The 26,507-nt window shown below is 46.5% G+C and overlaps 1 protein-coding gene and 1 long non-coding RNA gene across 7 annotated transcripts in view; both read right to left on the bottom strand.

The window, feature by feature from the left end:
• LOC118397642 (engulfment and cell motility protein 1-like) overlaps positions 1-26,507 on the bottom strand; it is a 241,656-nt gene that overhangs the window by 82,682 nt on the left and 132,467 nt on the right. For all 4 annotated transcript variants that reach the window (XM_052469993.1, XM_052469990.1, XM_052469992.1 and 1 more), the window contains 3 exons: positions 25,553-25,681; positions 22,920-23,024; positions 21,734-21,842 (listed from right to left, as the gene is read on the bottom strand). In XM_052469993.1, coding sequence (XP_052325953.1) covers positions 21,734-21,842; positions 22,920-23,024; positions 25,553-25,681 — 343 coding nt within the window. The remainder of the gene's footprint in view (positions 1-21,733; positions 21,843-22,919; positions 23,025-25,552; positions 25,682-26,507) is intronic.
• Positions 19,075-20,993, bottom strand: LOC127909299 (uncharacterized). 3 transcript variants are annotated; one of them, XR_008070658.1, is made up of 3 exons: positions 20,826-20,993; positions 19,728-20,278; positions 19,075-19,475 (listed from the first exon to the last, which is right to left on the bottom strand). It is a non-coding gene; the product is annotated as an uncharacterized LOC127909299 (long non-coding RNA). The 3 variants fall into 3 exon arrangements; XR_008070656.1 differs by having other exon boundaries at positions 20,675-20,993; XR_008070657.1 differs by lacking the exon at positions 19,075-19,475 and adding an exon at positions 19,580-19,677 and having other exon boundaries at positions 19,828-20,278; positions 20,675-20,993.

Here is a 26,507-nt window from a genome sequence, read left to right on the forward strand (position 1 = left end):
TGTTCATGTTTATATATTTCAATATTCATAAATATATGAACTTTTCCCCCGACAATAAGAGCCTCAAGGCAGAGGAACTCAACTGTGCACTCCTAAGCCAATAGGACTGGGCCCTCTGTTCTCCATATTCCTAGTCTCCCACACACACAGAGAGGACGGAATAACCATGTTCTTTAAATGGGACAGGAGGGTTTGGTTCATTCACTTACATTTCACATTTATCTCCAGTCCCTTGTCTGGTTGCATGTGTCAGATCAGATGGCAGCTTTCTTTTCAGAAATAAATACCCCTGGTTATTCTTGAGGGACTGGGTTCCCTAGCCTGCCTGCCAACAGACACCCACGTCCATCACAGTTCACAATGGAACATTTTCAAATTAGCCATACCATGGGCTTTGTCCATTTGTTAACACTTCCACCAGACACACCTAGAACACAAACACATAGCTGTCTTCTACTGTGTGACAGGATGATGTCTACATCCCAAATGACACCCTTCTCCCTATACAGCGCACTACTTTTGACAATGGGCCCTGGTCAAAAGTAGTGCACCATTGGGAATAGGGTGACATTTGAGATGCAAATGAAGTGTCTGAATACTGCCGGAGTCTGATGGAGGAGGAGCTTCATGTGGAGATTAAAGGGAATTTCTCCCTCATTTCTCCCTCGTTTTCCTAACCCTTTCCCACCTCTTTTCTCCACCTGTCCTCCGCCAAGTGCTTTGTGAATGGTGTGGCCAGACAGCTAATCTAACCATTTCCTGAGGGAACTCCATTAAACTGTTTTACAGACACTGGGATGGAGAAATCACTGTGCATTTATTGGGTTACCGAATTCATCATAAACTTCCCACTGAGAGTGAAATCTGGTTTCTAAGCTCAGTGCATCTAAATACATCATCAATTTTGCCACAGTTACACCTTATTAACCGAAGGGGAAAAAATGGCTTCAAGCTATTTCATTACTCACTGATGGTGGCGAGGACTCCTATAGGACTATTTTAGCTGTCTGACGCTTCTGTTTATTAGCATTTAATGCTTTCGAAGCTTTGAAATCACCATGGAGACCAGAGCTTCATGAACGGGTCCCCACAGCAATAACCCAGGGTGTAATGATTGGTAAAAAGTCTTTATGAACGACAGTACACACTCCTCTTTCCCTGTCTTTGAGAGCTGATTGAGGAGCTGCCTTAAGGTAAAGGTCTCTGAGTGGAGCAGCCATTTACAGAGTCTCTAAGCATCACAGCAGGGCGCCCTGCCTCCAACAGGGGCGACGGAATTGCATCAACAACGGTGGAATTGGAAACTTCGGGACATTATGAATGATGCCCACAGGGGCTCTGGGGCTGGTCAGATCGGGTGGGCCTTGATTTGGAGTGATGTTGAAGGGGCTGGGCGGACCGGGTGGGGCCCTGATTTGGAGTGATGTGGAAGGGGCTGTGGGGCTGGCCGGGGCCCTGATTTGGAGTGATGTGAATGTGGATTGTCCCGATTCCCGGAGAATGAATACTGCCATTAAGTCAGTCAGGTAGGTGAAGAGTAAAGCCAAAACATGCAACACATGCAAAACATGCAACACGTCTGCTTACTCGACAGGAGGTCACAGCCTGCGTAAAAGGGATTCAATCAGGTGATGGAGGATGGAAAAAAAGCTGACTCAATGCAGCTGTTTCCCCCGTTGGACAGAGTGGGAGGGGGGTGAGAAGGTGAGGGATGACTGCTGCTCTGGGGGGTTTTACTGATGGGCCGAGCAGGGTGATTGGGGGAAGGAGGTGTGGAGGTGACGGGGAATTAAATGTCAGACTCGCTTTAGACTTTCAGTGAGACAGGAACGGGTGGGTCTCACTACACTGGGCAAGAATGGCTACAGAGCTGCCGTCCTGAAAACAAAATGAATAGAGCCGACGTCCTGAAAACAAAATGAATAGAGCCGACGTCCTGAAAACAAAATGAATAGAGCCGACACGATTCATTCCCTATTCCATCTGACAGAAAATCATGTGTTCTACACAATGCTTTTCTATCTGAACATTCAGTAATGATACAGCCTGCCTCCAATTGCCTTCAATAGCGCATGGCCATACCTGAGGTGACATATACTGGAATGGTCATAACATGTTCATAACGTGGTCATAGCGTGGTAATAGCGTGATCATAGCATCTGAACAATCTGAACTTCGTCTCCATGCAGAGAAGCGTTTTTTCTTTCACGTTGTATTATTCATACTGTTACTCCAAGGTTAACTTCTCCCGAATGGTTACTGATTTACTTGTACAAATTCAAAAACTCTGCATTTTGAATCTGACAAATAATGCTCCCATGCTGAACAAATCATTGAAGTGAGAGAGAATTAAATCTGGGCCGTTCTACGCATGACTAGCAGCATCTAAACATCTATGGTGAGCTACAAATGTGAACTGATAACCTTTGCATATACAGACAGAATGGAAAACCGTGATTTGTAAATATAAAGTTTAAATCCCACAGACCCAAATATCCTGGGACATCGGTAGACTCCTCGGCACACAGACAGAGGATGTACAGGGATTGAAATACTTGTATTAAAGCCCAAACACTCTCCTGTATTCTTTGGCCCAAATTCATTAGGCTGAACATGACCTTAATCTGAGATCATTGCATCCTGGCATGGTTATATCACAACTCAACATCATAGGCCAGTGAGTGGACAGGAACAGGACACAACCCCTTCCATCTGTCTAGGACCCCTCAGGGGGACAACAACGCGAGTCACGGGCATGATCTGAGAGAGCAATTGGCTCATGTGACCCCTGCTGAGCATTAATACGGTCTGGACATGTGTGTGTGCTGCTATACGGAGCTGAAACATGGACCACCAAAATTCCTTCCACCGCCGAAAGATCCTTCCACCGCCGAAAGATCCTTCCACCGCCGAAAGACCCTTCCACCGCCGAAAGACCCTTCCACCGCCGAAAGACCCTTCCACCGCCGAAAGATCCTTCCACCGCCGAAAGATCCTTCCACCGCCGAAAGATCCTTCCACCGCCGAAAGATCCTTCCACCGCCGAAAGATCCTTCCACCGCCGAAAGATCCTTCCACCGCCGAAAGATCCTTCCACCGCCGAAAGATCCTTCCACCGCCGAAAGATCCTTCCACCGCCGAAAGATCCTTCCACCGCCGAAAGATCCTTCCACCGCCGAAAGATCCTTCCACCGCCAAAGACCCTTACACCGCCAAAGACCCTTACACCGCCAAAGACCCTTACACCGCCAAAGACCCTTACACCGCCAAAGACCCTTACACCGCCAAAGACCCTTACACCGCCAAAGACCCTTACACCGCCAAAGACCCTTACACCGCCAAAGACCCTTACACCGCCAAAGACCCTTACACCGCCAAAGACCCTTACACCGCCAAAGACCCTTACACCGCCAAAGACCCTTACACCGCCAAAGACCCTTACACCGCCAAAGACCTTTACACCGCCAAAGACCCTTACACCGCCAAAGGCCTTTACACCGCCAAAGATCCTTACACCGCCAAAGACTCTTACACCGCCAAAGACCTTTACACCGCCAAAGATCCTTACACCGCCAAATACCCTTACACCGCCAAAGACCCTTACACCTCCCGAAACAGATCATGTACTCCCAGTTAAAGGACTGTTCTGATTTAGAATATGTGGACAACTACAAATACCTAGGTGTCTGGTTAGACTGTAAACTCTCCCTCCAGACTCACATTAAGCATCTCCAATCCAAAATTAAATCTAGAATCGGCTTCGTATTTTGAAACAAAGCCTCCTTCACTCATGCTGCCAAACATACCCTCGTAAAACTGACTATCTTATCGATCCTTGACTTTGGCGATGTCACAAAATAGCCCCCAACACTCTACTCAGCAAATTGGATGCAGTCTATCACAGTGCCATCTGTTTTGTCACCAAAGCCTCATATACTACCCACCACTGCGACCTGTATGCTCTTGTTGGCTGGTCCTCACTTCATATTCGTCGCAAAACCCACTGGCTCCAGGTCATCTATAAGTCTATGCTAGGTAAAGCCCTGCCTTATCTCAGCTCACTGGTCACCATAGCAGCATCCACCCGTAGCACACGCTCCAACAAGTCTATTTCACTGGTCACCCACAAACCAATTCCTCTTTTAGCTGCCTTTCCTTCCAGTTTCCTGCTGCCATTGACTGGAACGAAATTGCAAAAATCACTGAAGCTGGAGACTCATATCTCCCTCACTAACTTTAAGCATCAGCTGTCAGAGCAGCTTACAGGTCATTGCACCTGTACATAGCCCATCTGTAAATAGCCCACCCAACGACCTCATCCCCATATTGTCATTTTTTATAGCTCCTTTGCACCCCAGTATCTCTACTTGCACATTAATCTTCTGCACATCTATCACTCCAGTGTTTAACTGCTAAATTGTAATTATTTCGCCACGATGGGCTATTTATTGCCTTACCTCCCTCCAGTGTTTATGCCACTGCTTTGCTTTATCTTGGCCAGATCACAGTTGTGAATGGGAACTAAAAATTAAAGGAAGGTCAGGGAGCCCCTGATACAGATCATATATGGCACCTTATCAGACTGGGGGGAATATGGCACCTAAACAGAAAACTGGGGGAACACTGCACTAAACAGTGTTAAACAGACAACTGGGAGGACACTGCACTAAACAGACAACAGGGGGGACACTGCACTTAACAGACAACTGGAGGGACACTGCACTAAACAGACAACTGGGGGGAGACTGCACTAAACAGACAACTGGGGGGAGACTGCACTAAACAGACAACTGGGGGGAGACTGCACTAAACAGACAACTGGGGGGAGACTGCACTAAACAGACAACTGGGGGACACTGGAGTAAACAGACAACTGGGGGAGACTGCACTAAATAGACAACTGGGGAGACTGCACTAAACAGACAACTGGGGGAAACTGCACTAAACAGACAACTGGGGGAGACTGCACTAAACAGACAACTGGGGGACACTGGAGTAAACAGACAACTGGGGGAGACTGCACTAAACAGACAACTGGGGGAGACTGCACTAAATAGACAACTGGGGGAACACTGCACTAAACAGACAACTGGGGGAGACTGCATTAAATAGACAACTGGGGGACACTGGAGTAAACAGACAACTGGGGGAGATTGCAAGATGGCACTAAACAGACAACAGGGGGACACTGCACTTAACAGACAACTGGAGGGACACTGCACTAAACAGACAACAGAGGGGACACTGCACTAAACAGACAACTGGGGGAGACTGCACTAAACAGACAACTGGGGGAGACTGCACTAAACAGACAACTGGGGGAGACTGCATTAAATAGACAACTGGGGGACACTGGAGTAAACAGACAACTGGGGGAGACTGCACTAAACAGACAACTGGGGGGAGACTGCACTAAACAGACAACTGGGGGAGACTGCACTAAACAGACAACTGGGGGAGACTGCATTAAATAGACAACTGGGGGACACTGGAGTAAACAGACAACTGGGGGAGACTGCACTAAATAGACAACTGGGGGAACACTGCACTAAACAGACAACTGGGGAGACTGCATTAAATAGACAACTGGGGGACACTGGAGTAAACAGACAACTGGGGGAGATTGCAAGATGGCACTAAACAGACAACAGGGGGACACTGCACTTAACAGACAACTGGAGGGACACTGCACTAAACAGACAACAGAGGGGACACTGCACTAAACAGACAACTGGGGGAGACTGCACTAAACAGACAACTGGGGGAGACTGCACTAAACAGACAACTGGGGGAGACTGCACTAAACAGACAACTGGGGGAGACTGCACTAAACAGACAACTGGAGGGACACTGCACTAAACAGACAACAGAGGGGACACTGCACTAAACAGACAACTGGGGGAGCACTAAACAGACAACTAAACAGACAACTGGGGGAGACTGCACTAAACAGACAACTGGGGGGACACTGCACTAAACAGACAACAGGGGGACACTGCACTAAACAGACAACAGAGGGGACACTGCACTAAACAGACAACTGGGGACACTGCACTAAACAGACAACTGGGGGAGACTGCACTAAACAGACAACTGGGGGAGACTGCACTAAACAGACAACTGGGGGAGACTGCACTAAACAGACAACTGGGGGGAGACTGCACTAAACAGACAACTGGGGGGGAGACTGCACTAAACAGACAACTGGGGGGGAGACTGCACTAAACAGACAACTGGGGGAGACTGCACTAAACAGACAACTGGGGGAGACTGCACTAAACAGACAACTGGGGGAGACTGCACTAAACAGACAACTGGGGGAGACTGCACTAAACAGACAACTGGGGGAGACTGCACTAAACAGACAACTGGGGGAGACTGCACTAAACAGACAACTGGGGGAGACTGCACTAAACAGACAACTGGGGGAGACTGCACTAAACAGACAACTGGGGGAGACTGCACTAAACAGACAACTGGGGAGACTGCACTAAACAGACAACTGGGGGGAGACTGCACTAAACAGACAACTGGGGGAGACTGCACTAAACAGACAACTGGGGGAGACTGCACTAAACAGACAACTGGGGGAGACTGCACTAAACAGACAACTGGGGGAGACTGCACTAAACAGACAACTGGGGGGAGAGGGGGGGGGACTGCACTAAACAGACAACTGGGGGGGGACACTGGAGTAAACAGACACAACTGGAGAGAAACCATTGAAGAGGGAGCTGCCTATACTAAATTAATGCCCACTGTGCCCCAGAGAACAAGGGACAGCTACACAAGGAGAGATTGAATACCAGGAATGCCTAACCACCACCACTCACCCCTGCCCACACTGCACCAATATACCATCCTAACCCTAACCACCTTAACCCTACCCCTAACCACCCTACCCCTAATCACCTTAATCCTACCCCTAATCACCTAAACCCTACCCCTAATCACCTAAACCCTACCCCTAATCACCGTAACCCTACCCCTAATCACCGTAACCCTACCCCTAATAACCCTACCCCTAACCACCCTAACCCTGACCACCTTAACCCTGACCACCTTAACCCTGACCACCTTAACCCTAATCACCTTAACCCTAATCACCTTAACCCTAATCACCTTAACCCTAATCACCTTAACCCTAATCACCGTAACCCTACCCCTAATAACCCTACCCCTAACCACCCTACCCCTAACCACCTTAACCCTACCCCTAACCACCCTAACCCTAGCCATCTTAACCCTACCCCTAACTACCCTAACCCTACCCACCCTAACCCTAGCCACCTTAACCTCACCCACCTTAACCCTACCCCTAACCACCCTAACCCTAACCACCTTAACCTTACCCACCTTAACCCTACCCCTAACCAACTTGACCCGACTCCCAGGGGACGTGGAAAATATATATTTAGTGTGTTCCATTGAGAAAGGCACTTGGCGCCAACTGTTTTATGATACACTGTTGATTGGAATGTATGACATTTAGTGACCACATATTACAGGGGACTACCCTTTATTCTTGTTGGAATTTTTGAGCTTTCTGGGACTACTTCATCTATTTTTACAAAGTATTAAAATAGTACCTTGGTTTTAGCTAGAGGTTCATAAAATGAGTGAGGTAATTGTCTATGTGCCCGTGCACCCTGTACTACTTGTGGGTAACAGTTTTTGTCCCCTTACCTAACCTTCACCTTCACCTTCACACCAAAACTATCAACCTAACCCTTAAGCTTAAAATAGCATTTGAACAAATTCAAGACATGAAAAAAGTCATGACTTTTCAAAAATGTTATTTTCCAACATTGTCAGGTCATTGGTGAATTGTTAGGATATTGGGGTCCTGATATAAGGTGAGGTGGTGGAGCGAGTGGGACTGCTGAGGGATTATTTAAGATACTCTGAATCTTTGAAGAGGTAGCGTTTCAAATGTTTTCTGAAGATGGGCAGGGACTCTGCTGTCCTAGCTTCAGGAGGAAGCTGGTTCCACCATTGGGGTGCCAGGACAGAAGAGCTTGGAGTCAGTAGGAGTCATTGCATCATGGTGTGGTTATATCACAGGCAGCATGACATCATAGGCCAGTGAGTGGACACGTCCCCCTGAGGGCCCCAGACAGATGGAGGGGGTTAGCAGGGTGAGTCATTGGCCTGAGTAGGGGTACACACCATCTGGCCCATCCCAGTCCTCTGTGTGTGTGTGTGTGTGTGTGTGTGTGTGTGTGTGTGTGTGTGGTGTGTGTGTGTCCAACGCGTACCTTACTAACCACAAAAGCATGGTCAACTTCCCCATGGAGGTGGAGTTAGCCTTTCATGGAAGTACGTTTCTCTCCGTTTCAACAGCAACGGTAAGGTCGCAAAATACTCACTTGGCAGTCAGACACCAATCACTTCACCACATCATTCTGTTCCCCAGGGGTTACGCATGCTCTGGGATAGTCAGATGCCACCCCCCATCTCCTATCTATCCTCAGCTGTGACTGGGTAGTCTGGGCCCTGGAGGTCAAAGTTCGCTGTAATCTAGGAGACTTGTGTTTCATTGACAGGTGGGACACGAAGGCTTGAGAACATTGATGCTCTTCTGGCCATATAACTGATTAGAGCTCAGACTACAGACAGACAGACCAGACACTTACTACACAGATGTGACCATCGAGGGAGAGGGGACAGACAGACAGGGAGAGAGAGAGAGAGAGAGAGAGAGAGAGAGAGAAAGGGAGAGAGAGAGTGTGAGTGACCAGTGGGCAGAGAGCCTTCCTGACATCTGTCTGAGCTCAGTGAGATGAATGTGAGGGGGCAGGAGGGAGGGATGGAAGGAGAGAGGGGGGAAGGACAAACAAGTGGACAAACACAGAGAGGAGAGTAACCTTGAAGCGAGAGAACCAGCATGATGAAAACACACGGAAAGATGTCATCCTCACTAATTACCATGCCAGCAGGCCTGGACATCCACCTGCGACAGAGAGTGTGTGTGTAGGGGAGAGCGAATTGTGTCTATGTGTATCAGTGCGTGTGTGTGTGTGTGTGTGTGTGTGTGTGTGTGTGTGTGTGTGTGTGTGTGTGTGTGTGTGTGTGTGTGTGTGTGACGCAGCGTCAGCAACACCTTTCAGGGCCAGTCAATGTCAGGGTCAGTCAGTGTCCTGTCCAGACTGGCAAGAGGATGCCAAGACACTGGCTTGGTCAGGGAGCCTTGGTTTCCTTCCAGCCAATGGGTCAGCTGAGTGTGAGTTCTCTCCCATGCTGGACAAATCTCTTCACATCAGACCTCGTCCTAACTGTAGGGCCATACAGGTCAGGACAGGTGGACTGCACCCCAAATCACACCCTATTCCCTACATACTGTATAGCACTACATTTGACCAGGGACCGCAGGGCTCAGGGTGAAAAGTAGTGCACTATTAAGGTAAAAGAAGTGTTTCCGTTCCCATTGTCATCAGCACAATGGCAATTACATTTGAAACTTTAAACATATTTTTTACATGTGTGGTCAAGAAAGGCAGAGTTGCAAAGAAAAAGCCATCTCTCGGACTGGCCAATAAAAAGGAAAGATTAAGATGGGCAAAAGAACACAGACACTGGATAGAGGAACTCTGCATTGAAGGCCAGCATCACGGATTCGCCTCTTCACTATTGATGTTGAGACTGGTGTTTTGCGGGTAATATTTAATGAAGCTGCCGGTTGAAGACTTGTGAGGTGTCTGTTTCTCAAACTAGACACTCTAATGTTCTTGTCCTTTTGCTCAGTTGTGCACCGGGGCCTCCCACTGCTCTTTCTATTCTGGTTAGAGCCAGTTTGCGCAGTATTGTGAAGGGAGTAGTACACAGCGTTGTACGATATCTTCAGTTTCTTGGCAATTTCTCGCATGGAATAGCCTTCATTTCTCAGAACAAAAATAGACTGACGAGTTTCAGAAGAATGTTCTTTGTTTCTGGCCCCAACAGTTTTCAGCTGTGCTAACATAATTGCCAAATGGTTTCCTAATGATCATTTAGCCTTTTAAAATGATAAACTTGGATTAGCTAACACAACGTGCCATTGGAACACAGGAGTGATGGTTGCTGATAATGTGCCTCTCGCCCATGTAGATATTCCATTAAAAGTCAGCCATTTACAACTGCATTAGTCATTTACAACATTAACAATGTCTACACTGTTTCTGATCATGTTGATGTTATTTTAATGGCCAACAAATTTGCTTTTCTTTCAAAAACAAGGAAATTTCTAAGTGACCCCAAACTTTTGAACGGTAGTGTACATCTAATCACTCCACACCTAACAGCTCTGCTGGAATACAGATGTGAAAATACATCTAATCACTCCACACCTAACAGCTCTGCTGGAATACAGATGTGAAAATACATCTAATCACTCCACACCTAACAGCTCTGCTGGAATACAGATGTGAAAATACATCTAATCACTCCACACCTAATAGCTCTGCTGGAATACAGATGTGAAAATACATCTAATCACTCCACACCTAACTGCTCTGCTGGAATACAGATGTGAAAATACATCTAATCACCACACCTAACAGCTCTGCTGGAATACAGATGTGAAAATACATCTAATTACTCCACACCGAACTGCTCTGCTGGAATACAGATGTGAAAATACATCTAATCACTCCACACCTAACAGCTCTGCTGGAATACAGATGTGAAAATACATCTAATTACTCCACACCTAACAGCTCTGCTGGAATACAGATGTGAAAATACATCTAATTACTCCACACCGAACTGCTCTGCTGGAATACAGATGTGAAAATACATCTAATCACTCCACACCTAACAGCTCTGCTGGAATACAGATGTGAAAATACATCTAATCACTCCACACCTAACAGCTCTGCTGGAATACAGATGTGAAAATACATCTAATTACTCCACACCTAACAGCTCTGCTGGAATACAGATGTGAAAATACATCTAATCACTCCACACCTAACAGCTCTGCTGGAATACAGATGTGAAAATACATCTAATTACTCCACACCAAACAGCTCTGCTGGAATACAGATGTGAAAATACATCTAATTACTCCACACCTAACAGCTCTGCTGGAATACAGATGTGAAAATACATCTAATTACTCCACACCTAACAGCTCTGCTGGAATACAGATGTGAAAATACATCTAATTACTCCACACCGAACTGCTCTGCTGGAATACAGATGTGAAAATACATCTAATTACTCCACACCTAACAGCTCTGCTGGAATACAGATGTGAAAATACATCTAATCACTCCACACCTAACAGCTCTGCTGGAATACAGATGTGAAAATACATCTAATCACTCCACACCTAACAGCTCTGCTGGAATACAGATGTGAAAATACATCTAATTACTCCTACATGAAGGAACACACACATCCATTCTAAATCACACAGCCCTGTCCAATACAGAGAGAAGTAGCCAAAGAAAAGTCATTATTCTTATTCTGTAAATAAACCCACATGCATTCCTTATGAGACAAAGCTCTCCCAAATACAGAGGCACAGAGAAATTGAATTATGCTTATGCAAATAAAAACACATCTCTTACATTATACTTCCTAGAGCTGCCGCCGGACATAACAAACAAACTCTGATTCTTCTTCTGTCACACACACACACACACAAAGCAATCATCTATTTCCTGCCCCGAAAAACAGACGTCGGAGCAATCTCATCATTACAATGCATCTAATCTACATCAAGCCTTTTGTCTGCGTGTTTGGTTAACCGAGCGGAGGAGTGAGCACACAGTAGGAGAGGAATCTGAGAACAAGTCTTTCCTGTCTTATTTGATTTTGTACTTGATTTCACTGCATTAGCAGTCGGTAGGAGCAACCCATGCTTGTGTATGTGCTCGCTGTTTTCTCAAATGGCTGCTTGTTTTCAGCCCAGGGAAGAGCTATCTATCCTCATTGTAGATGGGCTCCATCTCAAAAGTGTAAAGTGGAGTTCTTTACCCTGTCGCCTTCCATTCATTATCCATCTCCAGGAGTTTTCCTCACTGACCTTACCAGGAATATCCTGGTGCTATAGCTGTGGGCTATAACTAAGACCCAGTGTTTCTTATAGACATTTAAAATAGTAAGGCAAAACTCTGGTCCTACTCATAAGTGCCACTCAAATGTAAAACGTATGCACGCATGACTAAGTGGCTTTGGATAAAATCATCTGCTAAATGGCATATATTATAGAGTGGATGGGATTAGATCGTATTTCCTTCACCTGTCAAGTCACTTTAGATCAGAGTGGAAAACGTAATCACTGTAAATCTTCAGAAAATGTTGATTGTCTGCCACAGCAGAGAGGAGCCTCGGAGGGAACAACAACCTCCCACAGGTAACAGCTGATGACATCACTCAATTCCAAACAGTCAGACAAAACTGACATCACAGATTTGGATAGCAGCATCCCTGCCTAGAGACAGGTATGCAGAAGGACATGGTAAGCCTGAGACCTGCCCAGTGAGTGAATGAATGAGTGAGCCTGTTCTGGGGAAACATGCTGGGCTGGAGACGATAAATCGTTTAAGCTCTGCAGTGGGCTGTTGGAGAGGAAGGGGGGTGGAGGGGTGTCAGATGGGAGGGGACTCAGGACAACTGGACGGGGACATGATTAATGCGCAGAGCCAAGCAGCACAGTGACACACACACAGCCAGCTAGGCAGATCGCACAAACAAGCCCCCTCCATTCCTCTCCACTCCCAGCCCTCTCTTCCCACTTCTGCATAAAAATATATAAATACAAACCAGGGAAATGTCAAAACAGTATCTATTTATGGTTGCGGCTGTGGCGGTTATTGAACCTTGGGTCGAACTGAAAAGTTCAAGTGGAATGCAGAGTGCCACCACTGCTGCCTGCCGCCGTCCGCTCGCCTACGTTCCCGGGGAAACAGAAAACCTTTTTTTCAAACCGATCTGTTGACCTGTGTATGTCCCACATTGCCCTGCGTCTTTCAGACTGAATCTCTGATCCAGCAATCTGCTCTGTTGTTGTTGTGTAAGAGGGAGAAATTTAAGACACAGCACCCTATTTAAAGGTTAGTAGGCTACAATGACCTCAAGGTATACACCATGGGGTGTGTCTCAAATGAGACCCTATTCCCTCTAGTGCACTTGACGAGTGCCCTATGGATCCTGGTCAAAAGTAGTGCACTTTGGGGAGATTGCTCTATAAAACAGTGGGACGGGATAGTGGAGGGGTAGTAGCGGAATAGAGGGATAGTGGAGGGATAGAGGGACAGTGGAGGGATAGAGGGACAGTGGAGGGATAGAGGGGATAGTGGAGAGATAGAGGGGGTAGTGGAGGGATAGTGGAGATATAGAGTGGATAGTGGAGATATAGAGTGGATAGTGGATTTGGAGGGGATAGTGGAGGGATAGAGGGACAGTGGAGGGATAGTGGAGGGATAGAGGGACAGTGGAGGGATAGTGGAGGGATAGAGGGACAGTGGAGGGATAGTGGAGGGATAGAGGGACAGTGGAGGGATAGTGGAGGGATAGAGGGACAGTGGAGGGATAGAGGGGATAGTGGAGAGATAGAGGGGGTAGTGGAGGGATAGTGGAGATATAGAGTGGATAGTGGATTTGGAGGGGATAGTGGAGGGATAGAGGGGATAGTGGAGGGATAGAGGGGATAGTGGAGATATAGAGGGGATAGTGGAGGGGTAGTAGAGGAATAGAGGGATAGTGGAGGGATAGAGGGACAGTGGAGGGATAGTGGAGGGATAGAGGGACAGTGGAGGGATAGAGGGGATAGTGGAGAGATAGTGGAGATATAGAGTGGATAGTGGAGATATAGAGTGGATAGTGGATTTGGAGGGGATAGTGGAGGGATAGAGGGGATAGTGGAGGGATAGAGGGGATAGTGGAGGGATAGAGGGACAGTGGAGGGATAGTGGAGGGATAGAGGGACAGTGGAGGGATAGTGGAGGGATAGAGGGACAGTGGAGGGATAGTGGAGGGATAGAGGGACAGTGGAGGGATAGAGGGGGTAGTGGAGGGATAGTGGAGATATAGAGTGGATAGTGGATTTGGAGGGGATAGTGGAGGGATAGAGGGGATAGTGGAGGGATAGAGGGGATAGTGGAGGGATAGTGGAGATATAGAGTGGATAGTGGATTTGGAGGGGATAGTGGAGGGATAGAGGGGATAGTGGAGGGATAGAAGGATAGTGGAGGGATAGTGGAGACAGAGGGGATAGTGGAAGGATAGAGGGATAGTGGCGGGATAGTGGGATAGTGGAGGGATTGTGGAGATATAGAGGGATAGAGTGGAGAGTGGAGGGATAGAGTGGATAGTGATGGGATAGAGGAGATAGTGGAGGGATAGAGGGGATAGTGGAGGGATAGAGGGGATAGTGGAGGGATAGAGGGGATAGTGGAGGGATAGTGGAGGAAGAGGGGATATTGGAGGGATAGAGGGGATAGTGGAGGGATAGATTGGATAGTGGAGGGATTGAGTGGATGGTGGAGGGATAGTGGAGGGATAGAGTGGATGGTGGAGGGATAGTGGAGGGATAGAGTGGAGAGTGGAGGGATGGAGTGGATAGAGGAGGGATAGAGTGGATAGTGGAGGGATAGAGTGGATAGTGGAGGGATAGAGTGGATAGTGGAGGGATAGAGTGGATAGTGGAGGGATAGAGTGGATAGTGGAGGGATAGAGTGGATAGTGGAGGGATAGAGTGGATAGTGGAGGGATAGAGTGGATAGTGGAGGGATAGAGTGGAGAGTGGAGGGATAGAGTGGAGAGTGGAGGGATGGAGTGGATAGAGGAGGGATATAGTGGATAGAGGAGGGATATAGTGGATTTTGGAGGGATAGAGGGGATAGTGGAGGGATAGAGTGGATAGTGGAGGGATAGAGTGGATAGTGGAGGGATAGATTGGATAGTGGAGGGATAGAGTGGATGGTGGAGGGATAGTGGAGGGATATTGGAGGGATATTGGAGATAGAGGGGATAGTGGAGGGATAGAGTGGATAGTGGAGGGATAGAGTGGATAGTGGAGGGATAGAGTGGATAGTGGAGGGATAGAGTGGATAGTGGAGGGATAGAGTGGAGAGTGGAGGGATAGAGTGGAGAGTGGAGGGATGGAGTGGATAGAGGAGGGATATAGTGGATAGAGGAGGGATATAGTGGATAGTGGAGGGATAGAGTGGATTGTGGAGGGATAGAGTGGATAGTGGAGGGATAGAGGGGATAGTGGAGGGATAGAGTGGATAGTGGAGGGATAGTGGAGGGATATTGGAGGGATATTGGAGATAGAGGGGATAGTGGAGGGATAGAGGGGATAGTGGAGGGATAGAGTGGATAGAGGAGGGATAGAGTGGATAGTGGAGGGATAGAGTGGATAGTGGAGGGATAGAGTGGATAGTGGAGGGATAGAGTGGATAGTGGAGGGATAGAGTGGATAGTGGAGGGATAGAGTGGATAGTGGAGGGATAGAGTGGATAGTGGAGGGATAGAGTGGATAGTGGAGGGATAGAGTGGATAGTGGAGGGATAGAGTGGAGAGTGGAGGGATAGAGTGGAGAGTGGAGGGATAGAGTGGAGAGTGGAGGGATGGAGTGGATAGAGGAGGGATATAGTGGATTTTGGAGGGATAGAGGGGATAGTGGAGGGATAGAGGGATAGTGGAGGGATAGAGTGGATAGTGGAGGATAGATTGGATAGTGGAGGGATAGAGTGGATGGTGGAGGGATAGTGGAGGGATATTGGAGGATATTGGAGGGATATTAGAGATAGAGGGGATAGTGGAGGGATAGAGGGGATAGTGGAGGGATAGAGTGGATAGTGGAGGGATAGAGGGATAGTGGAGGGATAGAGTGGAGAGTGGAGGGATAGAGTGGAGAGTGGAGGGATAGAGTGGAGAGTGGAGGGATAGAGTGGATGGTGGAGGGATAGTGGAGGGATATTGGAGGGATATTGGAGATAGAGGGGATAGTGGAGGGATAGAGGGGATAGTGGAGGGATAGAGGGGATAGTGGAGGGATAGAGTGGATAGTGGAGGGATAGAGTGGATAGTGGAGGGATAGAGTGGATAGTGGAGGGATAGAGTGGATAGTGGAGGGATAGAGTGGATAGTGGAGGGATAGAGTGGATAGTGGAGGGATAGAGTGGATAGTGGAGGGATAGAGGGATAGTGGAGGGATAGAGTGGATAGTGGAGGGATAGAGTGGATAGTGGAGGGATAGAGTGGATAGTGGAGGGATAGAGTGGATAGTGGAGGGATAGAGTGGAGAGTGGAGGGATAGAGTGGAGAGTGGAGGGATAGAGTGGAGAGTGGAGGGATGGAGTGGATAGAGGAGGGATATAGTGGATAGAGGAGGGATATAGTGGATTTTGGAGGGATAGAGGGGATAGTGGAGGGATAGAGTGGATAGTGGAGGGATAGAGTGGATAGTGGAGGGATAGATTGGATAGTGGAGGGATAGAGTGGATGGTGGAGGGATAGTGGAGGGATATTGGAGGGATATTGGAGGGATATTGGAGATAGAGGGGATAGTGGAGGGATAGAGGGGATAGTGGAGGGATAGAGGGGATAGTGGAGGGATAGAGTGGATAGTGGAGGGATAGAGTGGATAGTGGAGGGATAGAGTGGATAGTGGAGGGATAGAGTGGATAGTGGAGGGATAGAGTGGATAGTGGAGGGATAGAGTGGAGAGTGGAGGGATAGAGTGGAGAGTGGAGGGATGGAGTGGATAGAGGAGGGATATAGTGGATAGAGGAGGGATATAGTGGATAGAGGAGGGATAGAGTGGATTTTGGAGGGATAGAGTGGATTTTGGAGGGATAGAGGGGATAGTGGAGGGATAGAGTGGATAGTGGAGGGATAGATTGGATAGTGGAGGGATAGAGTGGATAGTGGAGGGATAGAGTGGATAGTGGAGGGATAGAGGGGATAGTGGAGGGATAGAAGGATAGTGGAGGGATAGAGTGGATAGTGGAGGGATAGAGTGGATAGTGGAGGGATAGAGTGGATAGTGGAGGGATAGAGTGGATAGTGGAGGGATAGAGTGGATAGTGGAGGGATACAGAAAATAGACTAGAAAGGCCAGAAGATGCCTCAAGCATTCCCAGAATCCTGTTGTGTGTGATTTGTCTGGGTAGATGGGGAATTAAGAAGTCCAAGGCCCACCAGAGGTTTATTGGCATTTCAAATCGGCAAACTAAAGTGAATGATCCAAGAAAAAAATTGTTACGGTTGGCACTGAGATGAATTCCTTATCGTCTTTCTATTTTTATCCAGCAAATGGATGTGTGAAGAGAGAGAGCTTTGAACACTACTTTCTCCTCCACTCTAACACCGGGGGTTTCGTTTTTTCATATTATTATGTTTTTTTTAAAGGCAGACCATTACTATTTAATGAAGAACTATGCCACTGCTTCCATTTCAGAGTTCATTTAATGAAGCTTTGGTGTCTGAGTGGAGGGTTGCGTCAGTTTCTCTGCCCTTGCACTTTTAAATCATTTAAAGGGCTGCAGGGCACGGCTCAGAATGGATTTATCTAACGACATTTACCTATCCTGTCCTCCCTCCTTTCCTATAATAACTTTGATTTGTGAATGTTAAAACTACATTTTTCCATTTCCCCCAAACGTCCAGATGCTTGGATGCTCTGTTGAGTTATACAGACTGCAACTCCAAGTGTCAAAATGACTCTTTAAAGGGCTACGCTTCTCCTTGTTGGTTTGCATTTAGACTTTGAATCAAGACATGATGCTAAATTCTATGTTGTCATCTTGTTACTAATAAAATGTGTTATTGTAAATGCCTGGGGAGACAGACAGTGAGAGAGGGGGGCATGGGGACAGAGTGAGAGAAGGGGGCAGGGGGAGACAGTGAAGGGGGGCATGAGGACAGAGTGAGAAAAAAGGGGCAGGGGGACAGACAGTGAGGGGGGGGCAGGTGGACAGACAGTGTGTGTGTGTGTGTGTGTTAGGTGGGAAAACAGTGATGGGGGGGCAGACAAATTGGCCTGTCAGACACAGACCATTGGAGCCTATCTCCAGACAGAAGGAGAGAGAGGTAGGGTCACACCTAGGGGCTCTGGGGTCACTGCCTAACCCCTCAACACACAGCTAACTGAATTACATTTAGGGATTGGATAAAGCTCCTCATTGAAGATGAATGGCAGTTTTCAACTGATAGGATTGAAAATCTATTAATCAATTGAAAATTGCCATTGACCTCCTGAAATGACTGACTTGAAATGGAATTGACTCTCAACCCTGCTACACACTGTGGCATAGTGCATACTGTGTCTGACCTTTCCATGGTCATCAATATTAATGGTGGCTCTATTCCCTATAAGCAGTGTTTTCCCAACTCCAGTCCTCCAGTTCCCCTTAACACATTGTTGTAGTCCTGGACAAAAACACCTGATTCATCTCATGGAGGGCTTGATGATTAGTTGAATCAGGTGTGCTTGCCTGGGGCCACAACAAAAATATATAGTGTGGGGGTACTGGAGGACCGGAGTTGGGAACCCCTGCTCCAGAGCATGATGGGTACTGGAGTTAGAGTGCTATCACAGATTAGCCAGAACCATGCATGAGAGTCACGGTCAAAGCTGACATGAATACCAAAAGGAAATCAGAGATAGGATATAGGCTTCAGGGTTTGAGTTTAATTGCAAAGGTTTTGGATACCAATGCAGAGAGAAAAAGTATTTCCTAACCATACGTGTTAATCAGTTCTTCAATGCATCACAGTTCCTTACAAAAAGTGGTATCTTTTTCTTAAAGCAGTATAGGCATCACTTCTAAATCTAGCTTGAACTTATTTAGGTAGGCCACATTTACAACCTTCCCATCCCACTACAATGAAGTTAGCAGATAGGGCTCCTATTCGGCCCTATATGATGCAATAAGGAGAGTGCCCAGCTCTTCTCCCCCTGAGCAGTGCAAGTCCCAGAGAGAGACTGTCTATTAGGAGGTGGAATAGGGCGCACTTGAAGCCTACTTACTTCGTCACTAATTGATGAACTCCAGCACAATTACAAAGTATAATGGCTCCTTTTATCTTCACTGCAGGAGACCGAGTTCACGGTAAAAAAATGCTCTGGAGGTTATTTCTCTGTCTGAATGGCTGGGCTTAATGTGAAAACAGACAGCGATGATGCTTTTAACCCTCGTACATCAAAGTGCCCTCCACATCGCATTCCTCCACTAACACTCAATAGGGTTAAAAGTCAATGGTGAGAGCTGCTCTCGATGAGTCTCACACACTTTAGTATTGAGAGCTATTGGAGCTAAAATTGGGAGCACTAAGTACTATCTAATCAGATTTGGAAATCATGAGGCAGAATGTGAACACAGAGAAAACCTCCTGGTACTATGCTACTTATATGAGGCAGAATGTGAACACAGAAAACCTCCTGGTACTATGCTACTTATATGAGGCAGAATGTGAACACAGAAAACCTCCTGGTACTATGCTACTTATATGAGGCAGAATGTGAACACAGAGAAAACCTCCTGGTACTATGCTACTTATATGAGGCAGAATGTGAATACAGAGAAAACCTCCTGGTACTATGCTACTTATATGAGGCAGAATGTGAACACAGAGAAAACCTCCTGGTACTATGCTACTTATATGAGGCAGAATGTGAACACAGAGAAAACCTCCTGGTACTATGCTACTTATATGAGGCAGAATGTGAACACAGAAAACCTCCTGGTACTATGCTACTTATATGAGGCAGAATGTGAACACAGAGAAACCTCCTGGTACTATGCTACTTATATGAGGCAGAATGTGAACACAGAAAACCTCCTGGTACTATGCTACTTATATGAGGCAGAATGTGAACACAGAGAAAACCTCCTGGTACTATGCTACTTATATGAGGCAGAATGTGAACACAGAGAAAACCTCCTGGTACTATGCTACTTATATGAGGCAGAATGTGAACACAGAAAACCTCCTGGTACTATGCTACTTATATGAGGCAGAATGTGAACACAGAGAAAACCTCCTGGTACTATGCTACTTATATGAGGCAGAATGTGAACACAGAAAACCTCCTGGTACTATGCTACTTATATGAGGCAGAATGTGAACACAGAGAAAACCTCCTGGTACTATGCTACTTATATGAGGCAGAATGTGAACACAGAAAACCTCCTGGTACTATGCTACTTATATGAGGCAGAATGTGAACACAGAGAAAACCTCCTGGTACTATGCTACTTATATGAGGCAGAATGTGAACACAGAGAAAACCTCCTGGTACTATGCTACTTATATGAGGCAGAATGTGAACACAGAAAACCTCCTGGTACTATGCTACTTATATGAGGCAGAATGTGAACACAGAAAACCTCCTGGTACTATGCTACTTATATGAGGCAGAATGTGAACACAGAAAACCTCCTGGTACTATGCTACTTATATGAGGCAGAATGTGAACACAGAAAACCTCCTGGTACTATGCTACTTATATGAGGCAGAATGTGAACACAGAAAACCTCCTGGTACTATGCTACTTATATGAGGCAGAATGTGAACACAGAAAACCTCCTGGTACTATGCTACTTATATGAGGCAGAATGTGAACACAGAAAACCTCCTGGTACTATGCTACTTATATGAGGCAGAATGTGAACACAGAGAAAACCTCCTGGTACTATGCTACTTATATGAGGCAGAATGTGAATACAGAGAAAACCTCCTGGTACTATGCTACTTATATGAGGCAGAATGTGAACACAGAGAAAACCTCCTGGTACTATGCTACTTATATGAGGCAGAATGTGAACACAGAAAACCTCCTGGTACTATGCTACTTATATGAGGCAGAATGTGAACACAGAGAAAACCTCCTGGTACTATGCTACTTATATGAGGCAGAATGTGAACACAGAGAAAACCTCCTGGTACTATGCTACTTATATGAGGCAGAATGTGAACACAGAAAACCTCCTGGTACTATGCTACTTATATGAGGCAGAATGTGAACACAGAGAAAACCTCCTGGTACTATGCTACTTATATGAGGCAGAATGAACACAGAAAACCTCCTGGTACTATGCTACTTATATGAGGCAGAATGTGAACACAGAAAACCTCCTGGTACTATGCTACTTATATGAGGCAGAATGTGAACACAGAAAACCTCCTGGTACTATGCTACTTATATGAGGCAGAATGTGAACACAGAAAACCTCCTGGTACTATGCTACTTATATGAGGCAGAATGTGAACACAGAAAACCTCCTGGTACTATGCTACTTATATGTTTCTTTCTTTGGTGTTTTGTTGATTGTTTGTATTCAGAGGGCAACAGAATGTGGCTAACCAATAGAAAAACAGATTCTGTGCATCACCTAGTTTGAATTCTTACATTTGTACACAGATATTGTCGGGTACTCCGCACCAGAGGAGGTTGGTGGGAGGAGCTATAGGAGGACGGGCTCATTGTAATGGCTGGAATGGAATTCATGGAACGGTATCAAACACATGGGCATCTAGTTTGACTCTGTTACATTAATTCCATTCCTGCCATTACAATGAGTCCATCCTCCTATAGATTCTTTCACCAGCCTCCACTGCTCAGCACCCATACCATCTACAGAACACCATTGTCAGTAAATCACGGTTGTATTCATGAGTGCACACCCTAGCAAAACATTTTGCACTGTAGCTACAAAAACAATAGTCTGTTATTGGACAATATGATCTAATAGGAACAATGAGGTGAGGATAGTTAACACCAGTAAAGACTCACGCAGCTCTCCCACTTTAAGGGTCTCACACAGCATCTTGGTCAGCTCGATGCTGCTGCGGCCGAACGGACACTCGTGCTTGTCCTCACGACTGCTGTTCTCCAGAACAATCTGTAATAGGGACAGAAAGTCACTCAATCCACCAACGGTTTTGCAAATACATTTGTCATAAAAGTGTTTAACAGCCACCAGGCGCAGACGGACAGTCACAGAGACAGACACAAATAGACGTCTCCACCAGGGCTGGTAACGAACTCAAACCATATGACCCTTGACCCATTAATCCAGGTAAACACACACTTTGAAGTCAAAGTTGACCAAGATGATTCATTTGGAGAGGCGGAGCAGGACAGGGAAAGCAGAGACAGCAGAAGGTTACCAGTGGGACAGAAAACTGTTTTTTTGTTGTTGATTATCCTATCTCTATGGTACCATCGTAATTCATCCAGAGATTAGATTATAGTTATTATTAAGTACAGCACATTATACTGAATGTTATCTGTTAAGTCTGAAAGACATTTGAATCTCAATGTGACATTGACTTTATTAGATCAAGATGTCTTTCCTTGTACGTAACCATTACAGAAGCCTCTACTATCCATTTGAACCTTGTTTGAGCCTTAACTGGTGCGCTTGTACACAGCGTGTTTAATTCATAAATCAATTCTCCATGTCCAAAAATCCACTCCAATTATAACATTGCCGCAGCGACAAGTCCATACTGGAAAACATTAGCATCCTTATCATCGCCGTGGTGACAGTTTCATTTGGGGAATTGCTGGCCGTGTTTCGTCACAGCAGCAGGCTGGGGAGAGGGATGGGCCGGCCTGTGTATTAGGTTTTATACTAGGAGGACATAGCCATATGCTATAGTATTGGCTTGACTGAATTCCAAGGCTACATATTGGCATTGTGTTTCATCAGACAGACTGTTTGGTCAGAGCCCAGTGAATCTATGGAGTGAGGGATGGGCCAGGGAGTGAGAGTGTGTGTTTAGACAGTGTGTGTGTGTGTGTGTGTGTGTGTGTGTGTGTGTGTGTGTGTGTGTGTGTGTGTGTGATGTGAAGAGTTTAGGTCGGCAGAAGGCACTGCAGAGGAACACTAGACACAAAGTAATGGACTCTAAGGAAACCAAAAGGAATTGTGTGCGTGTGGGTGTGCGCCTGTGTGTATGTTAGAGCTACTAACCCTGATGTAGGCATCCTGGTGGTGTCTGGCGAAGTACAGCATGTTATCCAGAGCCAGCATCCCAGGAGGAATCTGAGTGAAGTCCATAGCAGGGTTCACATGGTTCTAATATATATATGAGAGAGAGAGAAAGAGAGAGAGGAGTGAGAGAGGAGAGTGAGAGGTAGAGAGGAGATAGAGGAAAGAGAGAGAGCAGAGAGAGAGAGGAGAAAGAGAGGAGAAAGAGAGGGCCGAGAGAGACAGTGAGAGGAGAGAGAGGTAGAGAGGAGAGAGAGAGGTAGAGAGGAGGTCGAGAGGAGAGAGGGGTAGAGAGGAGAGAGAGAGGCGAGTCATCAGACAAACAAGACAAGGACAAGTCTGAATAAGACACAAGGTTGATTGGGAGACTACTTTAATCTCTATTCTCCATCAGCATGCTAACTTGTCTGAGTGAATGGAGGACATAGAGAGATGACAAGGAGAGAGAGTAACATGGAGGAGTCCCAGAGATCCAGCTGTGTAACTGTTCCTGACAGACCAAAGGAAGAACCACAACCTTTAGCAATTCCCTCACCAAGTCCAAATAAGCATGTTCTCTCTAAGATCCCCGTCTACCAGGGAGACTAATAGAATCTCACAGACTACTGCCCTCTAGATACAGCACTAGATCAACTGTATCTAGCCACCTTCACACTGTGCTGTGCTTCCTCACACTGTGTGTGTGACCGTGTGTTTGCATGTGAGTACAAGCCTGTAAAGTCAGAGGGATATTTTCAGGGTCTTCCACACCACTGGAGAGATGAAGTCAGGCCTTATCTTAGGGCAGCACACAGCAGCGTAGCAGAGTGACTTGGGTCTTAGCGAGCTGCCAAGCCCCTAACAGTTCAGGGACTTAGAGGAAATGATGGGCTTAGTTCCCCCTCACCATGGATACGACAGCGATATGCCACAGCTCATAAACGAGAGAGAGAGAGAGAGAGAGAGAGAGAGAGAGAGAGAGAGAGAGAGAGAGAGAGAGAGAGAGAGAGAGAGAGAGAGAGAGAGAGAGAGAGAGAGAGAGAGAGAGAGAGAGAGAGAGAGAGAGAAGAGAGAGAAGAGAGAGAAGAGAGAGAAGAGAGAGAAGAGAGACAGAAGAGACAGAAGAGAGAGAAGAGACAGAGAGAGAGAGAAGAGAGAGAAGAGAGAGAAGAGAGAGAAGAGAGAGAGAGACAGAGACAGAGACAGAGACAGAGAGAGAGAGAAGAGAGAGAGAGCAGAGAAGAGAGAGAAAGAGAGAGAGAGAGCAGAGCAGAAGAGAGAGAGAGAGAAGAGAGAGAAGAGAGCAGAGCGAGAGAGCAGAGAGAGAGCAGAGAGAGAGCGAGAGAGCGAGAGAGCGAGAGAGCGAGAGAGCGAGAGAGCGAGAGAGAGAGCGAGAGAGAGAGAGAGAGAGAGAGAGAGAGAGCGAGAGAGCGAGAGAGCAGAGAGCGAGAGAGAGAGAGCGAGAGAGAGAGAGAGAAGAGAGCAGAGAGAGCAGAGAGAGCAGAGCAGAGAGAGCAGAGAGCGAGAAAAGAGAAGAGAGAGCAGAGAGAGCAGAGCGAGCGAGAGAGCGAGAGAAGAGAGCAGAGAGAGCAGAGAGAGAGAAAAGAGCAGAGAGAGAGAGAGAGAGAGAGAGAGAGCGAGAGAGAGAGAGAGCGAGAGAGAGGGAGAGAGAGAAGAGAGAAGAGAGCAGAGAGAGCAGAGGGGGAGAGAGAGAGAGAGAGAGCGAGAGAGAGGGAGAGAGAGAAGAGAGAGAAGAGAGCAGAGAGAGCGAGCGAGCGAGAGAGAAAAGAGAGAGAGCAGAGAAAGAGAGAGCGAGAGAGAGGGAGAGCGAGAGAGAGGGAGAGCGAGAGAGAGAAGGGAGAGAAGAGAGCAGAGAGAGCAGAGAGAGAGAAAAGAGAAGAGAGAGCAGAGAGAGAAAGGAGAAGAGAGAGCAGAGAGAGAAAAGAGAAGAGAGAGCCGAGAGAGAGAGAGGCAGAGAGGCAGAGAGACAGAATAGACAGAATAGACAGAGAGAAGAGAGAGAGAGAGCAGAGAAAAGAGAAGAGAGAGCAGAGAGAGAGAGAGCGAGAGAGAGAGGGAGGGAGAGAAGAGAGAGAGCAGAGAGAGAGAGAGAGCTCTCATGGGGGCCACACTTCCTCCTTCCAGACACAGCGAGGCAGCACAGAGCAACATGTCATCTTCTAAACCAATTAGCAACAGTACTCAGGGAGGGGGCTTGTTTTCTTACTCCATCTCCACCCTGCGGTAGCTGTTTGTGTGAATACGCCATTTAGCATAGCTGCATTCTGCTGTAGTCCTCTGTGTGTGTACTGTCTGTAAGGCTGTAAAGCCAGAGGGTTAGCGTGTGTCTGTGTGTGTAGTTGGGTATCACGCCACACATACACAGGGCTGGATTCAGCTGCCATGCCATCCCCTTATCTGACAGTGTCCCAGTCCTCTCCCTACTAGTTAAAAATAAATAAATAAATAAAAGAGCTCCACTACTGAAGAACATGTCTTGCCTATGGGTCTCCTATACCGACATCAAAATCTAAGTCCAACAGCGGAAGTTTTGGGGATGCAGAGGCTCAAACATTTTTCTTGTGATGTATAATGAGGCCCAGTTTTGCAGATGTTTGTGTGTGTGTGTGACTTACAATGAAGCCCAGCTTCTTGTAGTCCCGGGTGTACATGGACTTCCTCTTCTCGATGCTGCCACTGTTGTTCGGCTCACACTCCACGTCGAACGCAATTCTGCGCAGCTCAAAGATGATGTCTCTTTGGGCCTAGGCAGACATAAGAGGAAAAAGCATTCAGATATAAATACACAGTAAAAACAAGAAAACATAACAAAACATAAGCATTATTCTAAAGTAAGTGGTTCGTTACAGAGAACTTTCACTGTTTGATATCACTGGTAATGAGTATCCAGGTCATAGCACTATCTCTGCTACATCCCTAGTTATAAATTATGTGGTTAACTGTATGGATAAAAGGCAATGTTGTGCTGCCCGCTTCATTGACCTGTCAAAGGCTGTTGATCACTCACTGTTAATTCAGAGGCTTTACATACTGTTGATCACTCACTGCTAATTCAAAGGCTTTACATACTGTTGATCACTCACTGTTAATTCAAAGGCTTTACATACTGTTGATCACTCACTGCTAATTCAGAGGCTTTACATACTGTTGATCACTCACTGTTAATTCAGAGGCTTTCCATACTGTTGATCACTCACTGCTAATTCAGAGGCTTTCCATACTGTTGATCACTCACTGTTAATTCAAAGGCTTTACATACTGTTGATCACTCACTGCTAATTCAGAGGCTTTACATACTGTTGATCACTCACTGTTAATTCAGAGGCTTTCCATACTGTTGATCACTCACTGCTAATTCAGAGGCTTTACATACTGTTGATCACTCACTGCTAATTCAGAGGCTTTCCATACTGTTGATCACTCACTGTTAATTCAAAGGCTTTCCATACTGTTGATCACTCACTGTTAATTCAAAGGCTTTACATACTGTTGATCACTCACTGCTAATTCAGAGGCTTTCCATACTGTTGATCACTCACTGCTAATTCAGAGGCTTTCCATACTGTTGAT

The sequence above is a fragment of the Oncorhynchus keta genome, chromosome 19 (genome assembly GCF_023373465.1).
Source record: "Oncorhynchus keta strain PuntledgeMale-10-30-2019 chromosome 19, Oket_V2, whole genome shotgun sequence".
NCBI lineage: Eukaryota > Metazoa > Chordata > Actinopteri > Salmoniformes > Salmonidae > Oncorhynchus > Oncorhynchus keta.